The sequence below is a fragment of the Micromesistius poutassou genome (genome assembly GCF_964030765.1).
Source record: "Micromesistius poutassou genome assembly, chromosome: 14".
Classification (NCBI taxonomy): domain Eukaryota; kingdom Metazoa; phylum Chordata; class Actinopteri; order Gadiformes; family Gadidae; genus Micromesistius; species Micromesistius poutassou.
The window spans coordinates 17,141,748-17,158,877 of record NC_140284.1 but is presented as its reverse complement, the minus strand read 5'-3'; the positions used below and the strand labels follow the sequence as shown (position 1 = coordinate 17,158,877).

The 17,130-nt window shown below is 47.8% G+C and overlaps 1 protein-coding gene across 1 annotated transcript in view; it reads left to right on the top strand.

The window, feature by feature from the left end:
- Positions 1-17,130, top strand: part of LOC311358564 (low-density lipoprotein receptor-related protein 1B-like) — a gene marked incomplete at its 3' end in the record, with an annotated part of 248,406 nt that overhangs the window by 159,344 nt on the left and 71,932 nt on the right. The window contains 10 exon segments of the mRNA XM_084478639.1: positions 555-729; positions 1,394-1,488; positions 2,887-3,036; positions 9,987-10,127; positions 10,919-11,044; positions 11,712-11,843; positions 14,322-14,456; positions 15,165-15,294; positions 15,830-15,956; positions 16,405-16,556. Coding sequence (XP_084334765.1) covers positions 555-729; positions 1,394-1,488; positions 2,887-3,036; positions 9,987-10,127; positions 10,919-11,044; positions 11,712-11,843; positions 14,322-14,456; positions 15,165-15,294; positions 15,830-15,956; positions 16,405-16,556 — 1,363 coding nt within the window.

The following is a 17,130-nucleotide window of genomic DNA, read 5'->3' as shown; positions in this document are numbered from 1 at the left end:
TACACACCGATACTGCACCCACACACACACACACACGCACACTCATACACACAGACGCACACACACTAACCAGTAACGCGCACACACACACATATGCACACCGCAAAAAATGCAAAAACGCAAGCACACGCACACACACACACACGCACACACATACACACTCAAATACACACACACACACACAAGCAAACATACACACACACACACACACAAATGTACACAAGCACAGCAAAAACACACAGATACATATAATGTGACACATAATGAATATTCCAATTTCTGAGTAAATCTAATATGCTGCATTGAATGGAAGGAGGGAAGAACTACTTTATATTGTTATTGTGTCTGATCACACACAGTGACTCACTGCTATATTTCCAGACCAATAATTACCCATTTGAGCAAAGCGGGCAAATTAACGGCGGTGTCATCTCGCATAAACAACCAGCATGTGTCCGTGTGACAGTGACACACCACCCCTTCTCTCCCTGCCTCCCCCCCCCCTCTCCCCCATCACCCCCCCCCCCCCCCCTCTCACCCCCCCCTCCCCTCAGACATAGTGAACTGCCGCGGCCTGGCACTGGACTGGCTCTCCAGGAACCTGTACTGGCTCAGCACGGAGAACGACGAGTCACAGATCAATGTGGCCCGTCTGGACGGCTCCCTGAAGACCTCCGTGGTCCACGGCATCGATAAGCCCCGGTGTCTGGTGGTGCACCCCGCCAAAGGGTGAGTGGATTAGAGGGGTGCGCGGCTCGCCCCGGGCCCCGCCCCCCCCGCCCCCCCGCCCCCCCCACCCCCCCGCCCTCCCTGGGCTGCATGCATAGCCAATCAGTGAGGAGAATTAGAACCCGCAGATTGAAAGCTTCGGAAAAGTCATGAGGTCTAGGTGAGGGGAAAAAAACAAAAAAACGAAGACACGTTGTGGAATCTTTTTTTTCCCGCGTTGCGGTGGAGTGTGACGCCTAAAAGGGCGTCGAACCACGGTGTCGACGTCGGGTCGTTTCACCGGTGTGGCCCGTTTAAAAAAAACCGTGCGGCGCTTTCAACCCAACTGTCGTTTTAATCCCCGTTGTCTGGCTGCTTTTTGGCACGGTATGTCGCTGCGTGCTGACAGAAATCCCAGAGTCCGTTTCCCCGGAGCTCCCTGGGTTTTTTTTTATAGCATGTTCGGCCCCAGGCAGCATGTTTCTTTTGTGTGGCGGTGTTTGTCTTTAGTTTAGGGTTTTCCAAAAGCAGCAGTACATTAGCGTCGGCCTCGTCTTTGTGTACTTCCCGCATGCTAATTGGAGGCAACATGCCGTGACATTCATTAAGTATGCATAACACCTTGAGGAAAGCTTGTCCCTGGAATGTTTGCCAACCGGGCTCTTATTTCATTCTCCAAACACAGGAAAATCTATTGGACAGACGGCAACACCATCAACATGGCCCACATGGACGGCAGCAACAGCAAAGTTCTCCATCAGAACCAGAGGGAGCCCGTGGGTCAGTGGGCTTTCTTTGGCTATTGAGTGATTGTTTGCTTGATTGTTGTGGAAAACAACAGTGCTGTCAGCAAAGTGGGCCCCGTTTTGCGATTTTTCGACTTTTTTGAAACGAGAATTGTTAGTGTGTGAACGCAAGACGGATCTGTAGCTGTGTGTGCGAGCAGCTTCAGTTCCAAGATGGAGAAATAAAGTCTGCACGTCTCTCCATCTCGAGCAGTTGTCTTTCACACACGCACACGCACACACGCACACACAACACAAACACACACACACACACACACACACACACACACACACACACGCACAAACACACACACGCCTCAAGGTCAAGTTCTCCCTTTCACAGGCAAAGCGCGCTGCCTGTTCCGCTGCAGTTCCTCACTCTCTCCCCGGCCTGTCAGCACTCCACATAGCAGGAGTGTGGTGGTGGTGGTGGGGGGGGGGGGCGGGCGGGGGGGTGAATATGGCGTGCCATATTTCACCGGCTTCATTTATGATTATGGGACGAACCCGGGGACAAGAGTAAATTAATGGCGCGTTGTGACTGTGAATCTGCCAAAGATAAATCCAGAGCGCGGACGGGAGACGTCAAGACATGCACAATTGAAATCGCTTCCAGTCGCCACCGTCAGTCGATGCATTCCGTCAACAACAAAAAATGAGGTCCGTAGGGGGGGATGGATTTGAGAGCAGTCAGTGGCTAGCAGGATGGATTATTGACGGTGCCGTCTAGGGGTCACATAGAGACGCTGGCTCTAAGGGAGCAGGGACACCGCCACACATAGTGGTGTTATCAGTCTGCCCCTATATGAATATTAAAAAATAATAATAATATATATATATATGTATTGGCCTATTCTTTATTTTACACAATTCTTCCTACATGTTCTGGACCTGGATTGTGGGTTAAAAATTGTTGGTTTATGTCTGTATGTATGTAAAAAAAATCTCAGAGTAGACAGTTAGAAGTCTGTTCTTTATTATTTTTCTGTTTTCTCTGCTGATTTTATCTGCTAGTAGGGGGGGGGGGTGAACTCACTTTGGTTCAATTAGGATTTGTTAAGTATTCTCCCTTAATATTGGTTTTGAAACAACATCAACGCAGACTGTTTCATTGAACACCTAAAAGTGACTCGAGGAAGTGACCGCTGCAGCGGTGTGCAGAGAATAAAATACGACGATTGGTCTCACCAACACTAAAATAAAAAACCAAAACAGGACGACGATCCAGCTGCATTCAACCGTCCAATGCTTTCCCTTTCATTCCCACCGTCATCCACAAACCCCACGCCAACACAGACACACACGTGTCTCCCGACACGACCCGTGACCACCAGCCAATGTCAACCTCTCCGTGTGTCCCCCCCCCCCCCCCCCCCCCCTCCCCCACTGCCAGGCCTGTCGTTCGACTACGCCTCCAGCAAGCTGTACTGGATCAGCTCCGCCAACGGCACCATCAACAGGTGCAACCTGGACGGCAGCGGGCTGGAGGTGCTGGAGGCCGTGAAGAAGGAGCTGGCCAGGGGCACCGCTCTGGCCGTCATGGGTGAGTCCAGCCTGTCGGCAGAGAGCCTCAGATCTCCGCGGTGGATTAGAGGGAGAGTGCAGAAAGGGATTATGCGTTGGCCGGGCTAAGTGGCCGTGGGTAGGGAGGCGTATACCGAGAGCCAGGCCTGGCCCTCGCTGGGCTGTGTGGGAAGTGTTCCCGGGTCACGGGGTAATTAAAACACTCGCAGTGGTGGTATGATTGGGAGTTTTTTTAATTTTTTGTGACCCACCGCCGGTAATGAAAAGGGAAAGACGGTGATCATCACGGGTCGTTGGGCGGTATCCGCGCTACGTCCAATATGCCGGCTGATCCATCACCCGCGAGGTTCATTGAGAAAACTTCCGAAAGACATCACCCGAGCTGACACACGCACACACACACACACACACACACACACATTATTTTGCTATTTAACTTTTTTGAAATTAAAATCTTTAGTCCCCCAGTTTCAGTTCCAAGATGGAGAAATGAAGTCTGCACGTCTCTCCTCGAGCAGTTGTTGTCTCTCTCACACACACACACACACACACACACACACACACACACACACACACACCAACAGCCATTTCGATTTGGACATGAGTAGAGAATAAAGTGCAACGCGGGCCCCGCAGATGAGAGGGGATCCACCAGAATGTGGCTGTGACTGGCTCCAGATGGCTCCAGAGACGAAGGATCAGTGTGTCTCTTAAGACACTACTTTTGTTTTTTGCCACCACGCAGCATCTGTGTTTTTAATTACATTTTGTATCATGCGTGTGTTTTTTTCTCTTATAATTTTTTTGTAATCGAAAACATTAGAATTAGAAAATGTCTGCACTATCCATACCGCCGCAGTCTGGAGAATGGGGAGCGTGCCGTTGAGTTGTGACAATACATTCAGCTTGCCAGAATTGCTAATTAGTAGGGGAGAGTGCATACTGAGCAGTGGGGCTGGGTGTGTGCGTGGCTGGGTGTGTGCGTGGTCTTGTGTGTGTGTGTGTGTGTGTGTGCATTATGCACACATAAACACACAAAGACACAAACACACAAAGACAAAAGGCCTTGTGTGTGTGTGTGTGTCATTGTGTGTGTATGTGCGTGTGTCCTTTTCTTTGTGTGTGTGTGTATGTGTGCGTGTCTTTGTCTTTGTGTCTTTGTGTCTTTGTGTGTGTGTGTGTGTGTGTGTGTGTCTGTATTTGTGTGTGTGTGTGGGTGTGTGTGTCTTTGTGTGTGTGTTCGTGTCTTTGTGTCTTTGTGTGTGTGTGTGTGTGTGTATGTGTGCGTCTGTGCCTTTGTGTGGGTGGGTGTGCGTGTCTTTGTGTGTAGATGTGTGTGTGTGTCACCCACCCCCCCCCCTGCTGCTGTATTCGATTTTGCTTCATTAAGAAAACAAACAAACAAACACAGCAGATAAATAAACAAAGTAAGCGGGTCTTGTCGAGGCACGCTATTAACCGTGACAGGTCCTCCTTTACCTTTTGAGGTCGGTGTCAATCAGCCCCCATGCCAAGCTTTAATTAGGCTCTCAGGCCAGCCCACCCACAGGGACACACCCACCGCAGCCCCATTGGTTTAGAAACCTACGTTTCTCCTCCTCTATACACAATAAAACCAAACACAAAAGCCACTGAGGTATATTGGCTTGTTATCTCATCTCATCGGCGCCCGGTCAAATAATTGAGTAGTGGAGAGGCTGGCCTGCCACCCCCCCGCCCCTCCCCTACACACACAGACACACAGACACAGACACACACACACACACACACACACAGACACACACAGACACACACAGACACACACAGACACACACAGACACGCAGGCATCGAAGGGACGGAGACTTCATTACAGCGTTTCACAAATGGCATTCAGAACGCAGGACGACAAGGACTAATGGCCTACCTTCCACACAGTAGCAGGTACAGCAAAACAAAGGAATGATGTCTTTTAAGTCCCCATCGATCACTATTAATGACAGCTTCTTGTTTGTAGGCCTGAATGGCAGTGTGTACTGCAGCCCCCCCCCCCCCCCGTATGCCTCCCAAAGCACTGGTCTGAGAGGTTCCCTTGTGTCGTACATCTGCGCATACGCATGTGTTTGTTTAAGAAATGATCCACCATTAGCTTAAGAAACGCTGAAACGTCAGCTTGGCTCCACACGGGGTTCGTACGTAGCACATAAGACACGAACCACAGAACAGATCTGGAAAAACGAAGTAACTGGATACAATAAACATAATTGAATTGAGACCACATTATGGCAAAACAGCATGAACACATTTAGACATGGTGCATGTTTAGATGCTGCTCTGTTTCCAAGAGTATTTTGGGTAACTGCAGATGCCCAAAATGCACCAGTATAAATGGCATATTCAATAAACTAGATATGGGAAGATTTGTGTGCTCCAATAAATAAGCACATAGCTGTCTTCTGTGTTTATCTGGAGAATAGGGAAATGTGTTGATATCATTATTAAAACTGGCGTGACGAATTAAACTGCATGGTTTCACCACAGTAAGGCTCACTCCATAATGAGAAAATATTGTGGTTTGAAGTTCATTCAAGCAACGGAAAGCTACACTCATGAAGAAGATGTAGTTATGGAATGGACTATTTGTTTAATGTTAATAGGGCACTTTCTCATTAGGCACCATGTCAGATAGTTAGACTGGCAATTAAATAATCTGCTTCACTGGTATGTGGTGAACAACACAAACCACAAGCCAGATGCACTTGCTCCTTTCTTAAAAAAAATAAAATAAAAAAAAATCTATGTGATAGACTCCACTGGAGGATGGTCATCCATCATCCATAACGCGTGTGTCATATTTGTGTGGTGCATTATGTGGTCCGAAACGCTCTGTGTCCTTTAACTGGGGAGCAGTGGTTCTCATCCACAGTGATGTTGTTTTGGGGCATTTGTTTCTCAGACTTATCCTAATATATAATGCTCTCAGCCCTAACGTACCTCGAGAAATGTTACAAATTGCCTCGCCGTCCGTTTGATGTTGCACTCCCTGTAGCCAATGTTCTGCGGCGGTCTGACTCAAGCTGAACAATCGGGAAAGACAGTGTGGCTTCTTTTGCGGTGTTTTATTAAAGGTGACATATTATACAACCGGGTGTGAGTGTGATCAGCCGTTACAAGGCGTTTTGAAAATCCGCCTCTTCTGACATCACATGTGGGCGTGTCCACCTAGACGTGCGCTGGATAGATCAGCCTACCAGCCTACCCAGTGGACTGTAGCAAACGTTGCTGAGTCAGACCGCCGCAGAACATTGGCTACAGGGGGTGCAACATCAAACGGACGGCGAGGCAATTTGTAATATTTCTCGAGGTACGTTAGGGCTGAGAGTATTATATATATATTGTATATTTATATGTCCCCTTTAAGTAACTGCCTCCTTCTTCTCCTTCTAACTAAAATGTTGATTTTTTCCCATCCCTCTGGGTTAGCTGCCCTTTCCTCCTGATTCGTTGGGCTGCTGCCGTGGAGGGCATGATATTTTAACCCGAGCGTGTGCTCTGCACACAGAGTCTCGGGCGCTCTTCCTCCGCCCGAGTTTTCGCCTCACTTCCTTGTTTAGCCGGCGGTAATTGGTTTACACTCTAAGCCTAATCAAAGGGAAACGCATACTTAACACGTGATTGCGATATGCATATGTAGACAATTATTGTGTGCAGTAAAAATTTTCATTTGTTTTTTTTTGCGAGAGAATCGTTCATTAGCCCGCCCGCTATCCATAGGCATCCCATCGACGCGTTTGATCTCCCGTGGGTCTTGCGCCGTAGTGATTCGGCCAATCAGAGTTATTGAGCAGTAATTATTAAACATTGGTTTCCGTCCCGCCCAGGCCTTTTGGTCTTGATCGATGGGGCCCTGTGTGTATGGCGCCCGCTTGGTCGTGTCATCCGGTGCAAATAAAGAAAGATTGAGATCTGAGGGGGTGCAGGGCTGGAGTCTGTTGGTGCCTCACAGCAGGACCCAGCAGGGGCTTAACACGCAGACGCGAGCAGAGCTTTCCTAAAGGTTATCCTCCGTGTGGCGCAGGGAGAGTGCACCGGGAGGGCAGAAGCACACTGCAGCTCCACTCCGGAATCGCAATGCCGCTTTTTATTTTTGTATTAAACGCGTGTGAGCTGAGGTAGCCTTGAGGTTCATAACACAAACCTCATATATCATCTTGTATGAATGCGCCCTCTCCTTATATGAATGCATCCCCTTATTATTAATAATATTAATAAGATGCTCTCTCTCTCCCCCAGCCCACCCACTATTTCACAGACACGCATCACTTATATGAAAACACAACCACCAATATGAACACACCGCACTGATAAAAATGAACACACTAACACAGAGCTACAATGGAATTCACCTAAAAGGTCATTCTCATTTTATTGTCATTAAAAGTTGAGAACGTCTAACATTATGTCATTTGACGATATTGATTAAAATAAACAAAACACTTTTCCTCTTCATGGCTGCAGAAAAATTAAGTGACACTTTGTCCCTTTGTCCCTTCATCAAGAGGTCTTGTACTTTTCCGTTCAGGTTTCCGTTAAGGTCATTGCGGTTTAATATAATTTGTTGTTTTCGTTGTTTGTTTGTTTGTGTCGTTAAATTGGGAAAGAGCGTGTTTGTATTGGGGGGATGAATTTGTATGGGCAGGGTGTGTTTGTATAGAGGGTTTGTATTCATATTAGCGCTTGTGTTTTACACTTCCAGACCACCTTAATCATCACGCATCGAGGCTAAATTCAATCCCACACTTTCAACAGGGCAAGACCAAACCGAACATAACTTTGTGGACCGTGCTATGCTGCGATGTGTGATTCGGGTGGCAAACAGTGTGGTTTGGTTTTGTTAGCCCTAGTTTGTTTGTGTTTTCGTCCCTTTTATCTTACCTTTTTTAGTGTGATCCTCAGTGATTACTCAGGCTAGATGTGAGAGAGGGTTGTAATGAAGGCGCCGTTAGTGACACTAGGTCGATCCTCACCGGGCCCCCAGCGCTGAGGTAATTGGATTTGCCCCCGGACACGAGGTGAACGGCTCCTTTTTAGGAGGTGCGCAAGATCCATCAGCCGAGCCTGGAATAAAACTGACCCGGCAAGAGGTGGAAATTAAATATGACGGGCCAACAAGTGAGCAATCGCAGCCATGAGCCGCGGCTCCCCGTGGCATCAAATTAACACAGGGCACACAGCTCATCTAGGCTAGCCTGCCCTGGGGGGTCAAATGTTGGGTAAACTCCATGTACCGCGTCAATCTCATTCACGCGGGGGGTTTGTCGGCTTTCCTCAAAATGAGATTTACCGTCTTTACAATGACAGCGTCGGGCCCGGGGCTGAAGTGAACGCACGTCGCCTCTGCGTTGCTTTTTTTTTGTAAGTTAGAAACATGGAAAAATAAACAAAATAACATAGTAAGTTCAACATTTTAGTGGTTGCTATTTTAGCATTCCTTGAGGGCATTAGCAGTGTTTTTCTTTTTAAGCTATTTTTGGACGCATTAAAGATGCTTGCCAAATCATTATTCAGTTTGTGTGTTGCCATTTCCTGAAGACGGCACGGTGCACAGTGCAGAGAAAAGCACTGCTTTTATGGAATTACCCAGCAAACCACATAGTAAAGTCAAAAGTACACAATAATAAAGCAAATAGGAAAATGGCTACATGAAGTCTTCCAAATTCCATTAAAGTTTATATCTTTCTGATGTTTATCTTTATATTTCATCCATATTTTATTTACAATGTATTATATAGACCTTGCTTTTAATCTTCAGAAATCCCCTTTTACACTGTATACACTTTATTACATCTTTTGAGTATTTATCGTGATTTGATTTCACATGAATTCCTTAGTGTCCTCTTGACTTACAAGGCTTGTAAATTAAAAGGAACACTATCAATAATAAACAAGGACAAGGTGATTGCGCGGCGTCTATATAAAATAACACTGTCTCTTTTGACTAGCTGTATGGCTGTGGCCATTTCGGACCAGGGATGTGGCTCATACGTATGATGCTAGTGCCTGACACCCTGTTCATTGGTCCATACCATCAAAAGCCAACACAGCCCCTTGACTTTCAACCAAAGGGTAGCGGAGCAGTGAATTAGAGAATGGTAAAGCCCCATCAGGCCTCAGCGGTGAAGCCAGGGCTTAGTCCCCTGGTCTCCACTCCAGGGACGGACCTAGGAGAGAAGAGAAAGGGTTAAGGAGAGAGGAAGGGATGGGGGGGTTTAACAGTGGTGATGATAGTGAGGTTCTGAAGCTGTGTGTGTGTGTGTGTCTGTGTGTTGCTGTGTTGCCGTGCTTGCATGTGTGTGTGTTTCTGTGTGTGTGTGTGTGTGTGTGTGTGTGTGTAGTATTGGTGTGTGTTTCTGTGTGTGTGTGTGTGTGTGTGTGTGTGTTTCTGTGTGTGTGTGTGTGTGTGTGTGTGTGTGTGCGTGCGCATGCGTGTGTGTGCATGTTTGCGTGCTTGCGTGCGTGTGTGTGTCGGTGTGTGCGTGCGTGCGTGCGTGCGTGTGTTTCTGTGTGTGTGTGTGTGTGTGTGTGTGTGTGTAGTATTGGTGTGTGTGTTTCTGTCTGTGTGTTTGTGTGCGTGTGTTTCTGTGCGTTGGCGTGCTTGCATGCGTGTGTGTTTCTGTGTGTGGGTGTGTGTGTGTGTGTGTGTGTAGTATTGGTGTGTGTTTCTGTGTGTGGGTGTGTGTGTGTGTGTGTGTGTGTGTGTGTGTGTGTGTGTGTGTGCGTGTGTGTGTGTGTGTTGTGCTTGCCTTGAAGTGGTGCACCCATGCCTGGAGCTCCCCCTACGTGCTCCCGCTGCTGCAGCCTGTAGGCTAGCTGCCACAGACAGCTAGCTAGTTGCCTCCCAGCGTATGCCGCAAAAAAAAAAAAAAAGGATGGATCCCTTTTTTCTTTTGTGGGTTTTCCTTCAATCAACTGCTCCACTTTAAACCTCGCAGGTGGGAAACTGTGGTGGGCGAACGAGGAGTCGGCCCAGCTGGGTACGGTGACCAAGCGGGACGGGCGGAACCTGGTGGTGCTACGCAACAAGACCAGCGGCGTGGTGCACATGAAGGTGTACGACCGCGAGGGCCAGCGAGGTGAGGCCACAGCACGCGCCGTCTCGCTCACTTAGTTACGCTTCCCCGTCGACGCAATGCAAGGGGGGGGCCTTACGGACCCCGTACGTTCTTGCGGACCCCCCTTGCGTCCACCAGCAAGGGCCTGTCCGCTAACGTAAACCCGAGTGTGTAGTAGTGTTTATTAACCCTGTCAGATAAACGAATAAATGAACAACAACGCAAAAAAAAAAAAAGGCATGGTTACGCTTTCAATACCCAATTGATCCTCAAAACAACTTGGGCCAATTATGTTGTTTATGTGTCGTCCTCAATCTGGGTGTCGTTATGTATGTGTGACGTTTATCGAACAACACATTACAGTGAAATTGCAATATATGTTCTATTAAAAGTACATCAATGTGATATTCTGAAAATTGAACTTTATAAACAGATTTTTTTCCCCCGTCTTTTGGCAATCATCAATTCACAAAGTATATCGACCGACCAGATTCAGCACCCAAAACAAAAATAAACAAACAAGTCTCCCTTAAAGGGGAAGTGTCATGCCAGGCTATTTTCTAATGTAAGAGAGGAATGCTTAAATCGCGGCTTTACAGAAGATTTACAGAAAGCTGCCGGAGCGTTGATGAGTAAATGAGTAATTTGATCATTTTGTTACTTAATCATTTCACAGAAATGATGCCTACTGCTCCTTTAAGTGTCCTTGGGTGTGTATCATTTTGGAAACTGACATAAAAAAAACAGAATTGAATCCTCCCTCCTCACTCCTCTGTGTGTGTGTGTGTGTGGTGCTCTTCCTTGGTGAACAGGCAGGAACCCGTGCCAGGCCAACAACGGGGGCTGCTCCCAGCTCTGCTTCCCCACCTCGGAGAACTCGCGCAGCTGCTCCTGCACCCTGGGCTACAACCTGCGGACCGACCGCATGTCCTGCGAGGGTGCGTGTTGTCCCTCCCCCTGCCCTGCCACGCGGCCTCCCTGCAGAGCCATGAGAAGTGTTGTTGTCGAACAGGATGTGGTTACATTTCGGGGGTCACACTTGGGATGTTCCAGTTTGATAGAGATTCAATTAGATTTGAGTCGCATCCAGAGATGTGATTTTGAAACAAGCTGCGGTCTGCTTGTGGAGCCGGTGTGGAGGTGACTAACACGTGGTTCCCTTAAGGGCCAAGGTGGTTCCTGCTGGTCGGATGCAGAAACCACCAGCTGCCACCGTTCTAAGTCGATTTCATCCTCGTAATACAAAGCAACATTTTTGTTTGTTGTTTGGTTGGTTAGGCTCAGTGACTAGATCATCACCCTATTATGTATTTGGAAAGGTCCCGTCGGACAGTGTGATTCAATATAACTAAGTTTTGGCAGACTGCGAGGTGGTCATTCTATTCCCACCCTCAATGTGACAAATATTGAGTGTTTCAGCTGCTGGTTTGCAACAAAAAAAAAAGGCGGCGAAATCTACAGCTTCAAAGCAGTCCCGTGTAAACAAATGAGTGTTGCCGCGGATGCTACGTCCATATGTTTTACACAAGTCCACGCCTCCACGGGTCCATGTTCTGGAGGGACGTGGCTCGGATCGCTGATTCTCATTGGTTCCCTCTTGTGTAGGCGTGGACTCCTTCCTGATGTACTCCATCCACGAGGGGATCCGCGGCATCGCCCTGGACGCCAACGACAACGCGGAGGCTCTCATGCCCATCACCGGCACTCTGTTCGCCGTCGGAGTGGACTTCCACGCGGGTAAGATGGCCGAGCGCAGACCAGACGGGGTATGGAGAAGAAACATTAAGAGGGAGCTTGAGTGCAGACGCCTGGGCTTTCTCTACAGAAAGAGCCGATCTGATTGGTTCCTTAGGGTTTGATTAGCGATAGCGTGGCGCTGGACCCTGATGGTGTTAATATATGTATGGGTAAGTACGTTGTATAATACTTACCTTTGTGCTGTCCTGCTGACACAATCACCACCACCCTTTCTTTTGCCGGTTTTAGAAAAATGTTAAGGTTCATTTTTGTATGGACCCTTGCTTGAAATTTCCTCACCCACTATCAAGGCTGAAATACCTCAAATATTTTTTTCCCCCCCAGCTGCATAAAACATCCCACGCATACCGCCAATTTCCACCCTTGCTTCCTTGCTGTGAAACCTATTTGTAATCAGATGTGTAAGGGCCGCAGAGAGGGGTAAGAAAGGGAAAATGTGGTTTTATTTTTTATTTTCATTGCAAGCGGGTTTGTAACATTTTGAATAATGGCCTCTAAGCTTCAGGAAAGCAGCGTGGCTGAGAGAGTAATAAGTTGACATATTGAAATGGAGCCTCGGCCGCGGCTAACACCCAGACACCCCGCTCTCCCTCAAGTCCCCCGACCGGTCCTGAGCCCATGATATTATATCAGATAAAGGTAATAACAGCAGCCTTCCGGTGTGCGCCCGAACCCGAGCGCTACCCTGCTGCTGTTTGCTGTACGCTCGGCTCCCCACGCATAATTTCTGTGATAAATATGATCGATTTATTTCTCTGGCAAATACTATGAATATACTAAAGGCTGGTTGCATCGGTGTTGATAGACCCTGCGCTGTAGGACTATTAATAAAAGGGAGTGTACAGGCACTCACACGTACTTATTCATACACAGACACACACATAAGTGCACACACACACACGGCACATCCGAAGAAAATAGGAATATCACCAAATAAAATGACTTCTCACTTCTGTACTGTGAAGGACTCAAGGAGACTCTCCTCCACTGTTTCTTTTTTGTTCAACTTTTTTTTATTATTATTTTTTTTTCCTTTTCACACAAAGTCCTGAGGGGGCAAGTAGGGGGCAAGTAGGGCCCTTCATCACACAAAGTAATCATCGTGGGCCACTCTGTTATCTCAAAAAAATGCGCCACGAGTGCCTCAAATCTATGCAGGGGGGAACCGAAAGGTCAGCGGCAATCTCAATGTGTGACCGCGGCGTCGGTGAAGCCGGGGAGGGAGGGGATACCGGGCTTGGCACCCCCCCCCCCCCCCCCCCCCGGCGCGCGCCCTGACTCAAATCAGACGTTGCCTTGGTAGCCGAGCAGGTCGCGGCCCCGCCACCCCCTTTGTGGCGCCGCGTAGGTGAGAACATGCAAATCCACTCCACTAAGCCCGGCCAGGGTGAGAGCCGATAGCTGGCCCGCATGTCATTTGCATGGCATTACGGCGAGGGCAGAGCCACGGAGGCGTGAAGCCATGATAGCCCTTCAGCTGTTTCCTGTCACGCGCGGGATATGTGCTAACGCAGTGTGAAGGCAACATCAACAGTGGAGCGCAAATAAACACATTACGTGACCTCAACGTTTTATTAACTAGCCGTCGACTGACAGATGCTCAGCAAGGCCGGGGGGGGGGGGGTAGACCTGGCCACTCGTCACAGTGGAGGCTTGAGCAGCGCAGAGCCCCCTTCCGTGATTGGACAATTGGAACAATTGGATCTTTGACTTGTATGTGTTGTAATGAATTCATGCCAGTGATGATGACCGGCATCCATTCTGAGTGGAATCAGTGCAGCACATAATGACAGAGGGGGGGGAAAACAATGTATACTCGAGGGTGTGGATGTGGTTTACTTACTAACACACATTGCATATACAAACAGCACGGTGGAACAGGAAAGGGTTTCTATGGCCATTTATAACATAGGCACTCACACACATATTTGCATAAATCTGTAAGAAAACCACATTAAGGCCCATGCCAACGGTTGCCTCCTTCCTTTGAGACCGGCGTGTCAGCAGTGCATATGAACTATGTGGATATTCCCTTCATCATAGCTCACATCATAACCAACGCTTGGCCCCATTTGGTGAAATGGGCCGTTCTGCAGTAAAACACTGCAGCTCCCGGGGCCCGTGTGCTCCAGGCTTTATACTGTGTGTGTGTGTGTGTGTGTGTGTGTGTGTGTGTGTGTGTGTGTGTGTGTGTGCGCGCGTGTGTCCGTGTTCGTGAGCGTGTGCGTGTTCGCTAGCGGGTGCATGTGTGTGTGTGTGTGTGTGTGTGTGTGTGTGTGTGTGTGTGTGTGCGTGTTAGCGAGCATGTGTGTGCGCACGTGTGTGTGAGCACGTGCGTGCGTGCGTTTGTGCGCGTGTGTGTGTGTGTGTGTGTGTGTGCGTGAGTGTGTGAGGGCCATCATCGTCACCTCATTTTCTTCTCTTTTGCCCGACCAACGGGCACGTCCCGTTCCACAGGAAATGACACGGTGTACTGGACCGACATGGGTCTGAACAGGATTTCCAGAGCCAAGCGTGACCAGACCTGGAGGGAGGATATCATCACCACGGGGATCAGCCGCGTGGAAGGCATCGCCGTGGATTGGATCGCCGGTGAGTAGCGGCAGGCAGTCCATCTGAATGCAAGCGGTGTGAGAAGCAGACATAGGAAGAATATCAAACCCGTGCACTGAAACAGTGGCGGGTTCGCAAAATGGGTTTTTTTCAACACGTTTTTCAGTTAGATTCATGTGGCGTGTGGACACTTGTGTATGGTGTAATTAAGATGTTCTCCGAGATATGGTAATGGTAATTTGCATAAACCATGCCATCGTTAACGTATGGATTTTCAAACCATGCACGCGGGTAATAATAAACAGGCACTATTTTGTGGTTTAGCTCAGCAAAGCCGTAAAACTCCAGCCTGATGGAAATTGTTATTGTGTATTGCCAAAAGTTATAAATTGTAATATCGCAGCCGATGTGCTCATGGAGAGCAGTAAATGCTTTGCTTGAATGCACATAACTCTAATCATTGAGACAAAACACATTTTCACGACCAAGTTCAGTCGAAGCCAAGGCAAGCAAAGCATGCTAATTGATATAGAAGTGTTCAACGTGGGACCGTAAATGGGAAAAAATGTTCTCAATAAAAAACAGCAAATATTGCCTCCTTATTAAACTCTGTCTATCATTTACGTATTGATCTGCTTTGTTCTGTTGACAACCAACCTATTTAATTTCAGTCGTCACTCAATGGAGGAATGGGAAATCCCAGCAGGTAGCACATGCCCGTTTCATTTTCATAACTCTCTTTGACAGGAAACCTTTACTGGACGGACCACGGTTTCAACCTGATCGAGATCTCCCGTCTCTCCGGCGCGTACCGCTCTGTGGTGATATCCGAGGGGCTGGATCAGCCCAGGGCAATCGCTGTCCACCCTCACAAAGGGTTCGTTCCTCCTCACAAAAGGCTAAAAGCATCCATGTCAACACCACATGGGCTGTGCGGTGGTCAATGGTTTCAGCTGTGATCAATAGCTTCCCTGTTACCAGAGGCACAATGCTTTGAATGGAACTTATTATAGACAGACCAGCCAGCAGCCCTTTTCCCATCAGAAGAGACTCAGGCACCTTCAGAAAACCCATATAAAGGTGTTGATGGATAGTTAATGGCAATGACATTCTTGGCAATGGGAGAAAGTTTTGGAGCACTGACAAAGGACTCGCACCCGATGCCATCAAGAGCGCTAATACTCTTCTAAGGAAAAGCAGTGCTCGGACATATTGCATGTTATGAGAATAAGGTATAGACGGATACCCATTAGATCGTAATCATTTCAGGGATATGAAGAGGGATAGAAATGTGTACTTCTCCATGAACTCCATGAACTGTACTTCTCCACTGAAAAGTTTTGTATTTCTTCTTTGTGATTTTGGAGCAACGTGTCTGACGTTGTACGTTTTGTATGGCCTCCCTGCTATAGGTATCTCTTCTGGAGCGAGTGGGGGCAGAACCCATGCATCGGGCGTTCACGCCTGGACGGCTCCGACCAGGTCACCTTGGTCAACTCGGGCATCACCTGGCCCAACGGCATCTCCATAGACTACGAGGTACCCCCGTCCTTATGCTGGTCCCCCGAGTGCATCACACGACCTGAAAGCACACGTTTCACTCATTTAAATTAAGACTGCATGGTTGGATTTTCATCTTCCATCTTTAGGTCACCATTTTCAGTGCATAATTGATCGTTTGTGCTGAAACAGAACTGAATTGGCACCAATGACCAAAATTGTTGGATGATTAGTATTTGACCATTTTTCTCAAACAATAACAGATGGCGTATCTTCAAATTGTGTTGTTAATTTACAATTGTACTCATTGTAACCAGTCCAACTCTTTAATGCTCCAGTAAAAAACAAACACAGGCCCATAGAGAAGTCAATCACCTCATTGTCTTCAGTCCTTTTAGGCCTTGGGCCCACCAAGCGTGCCAAATTGTGTGTCTCATCCAGTGCAAAAAGGCTGCGCCAGTGACGCTTATTTGCAAATGACTTCCAGGAAAACAGATTATACTGGTGCGACGCACGCACAGACAAGATCGAGAGGATCAACCTGGAGACGGGCGAGGGTCGGGAGATTGTACTGTCAGCGGCCAACGTGGACCTCTTCTCCGTGGCCGTGTTTGGCCCTTACATCTACTGGTCTGACAGGTAATTTATTACATCCTTAAATGCAGCATGCATGCACTGGCCTTGCAGAATCTGCAGGACTTACCTGGTGTTAACCCTTGCCTTGAACGGGTCCCCCATGGAAATCTTAAGGGAGGGGGGATGCCACCTTTTCATGTAAATTCCACAGGCTGGCCTCAAAGTCACCGCCAAGGGCAGATCTTAAGGCTTCTGTCAAGCTCTGTGCTTGCTCCATGTTAATAGAAGCTTGTTTTCCCTCTCACAAGGTCTTAAATAGACCACACTGATGCCATTTGACTTGTAGGTGGATCCATTGTATGCTTTTGTAGCCGTAAGCATGTGTTTTCACCAGCCTAACCCTTAATTAAAGGTGTGTGCAATCCTCCCCAAGGACAAAAATGTATTACATTTGTTACGAAGGCTATCTCTGAATGCCGTAGAACATATAATTGATTGGTCAATGTCTGAATTGAAATGTCTTTCAGTTGACTATATTCTCGCTATTCCAGTTTGCACTTGGAAAAGTATAATTTTTATGGAATGACTCATACAATAACAACTAGGCCCTTTAGCAGACCCTTGAATCCAAAGGAAA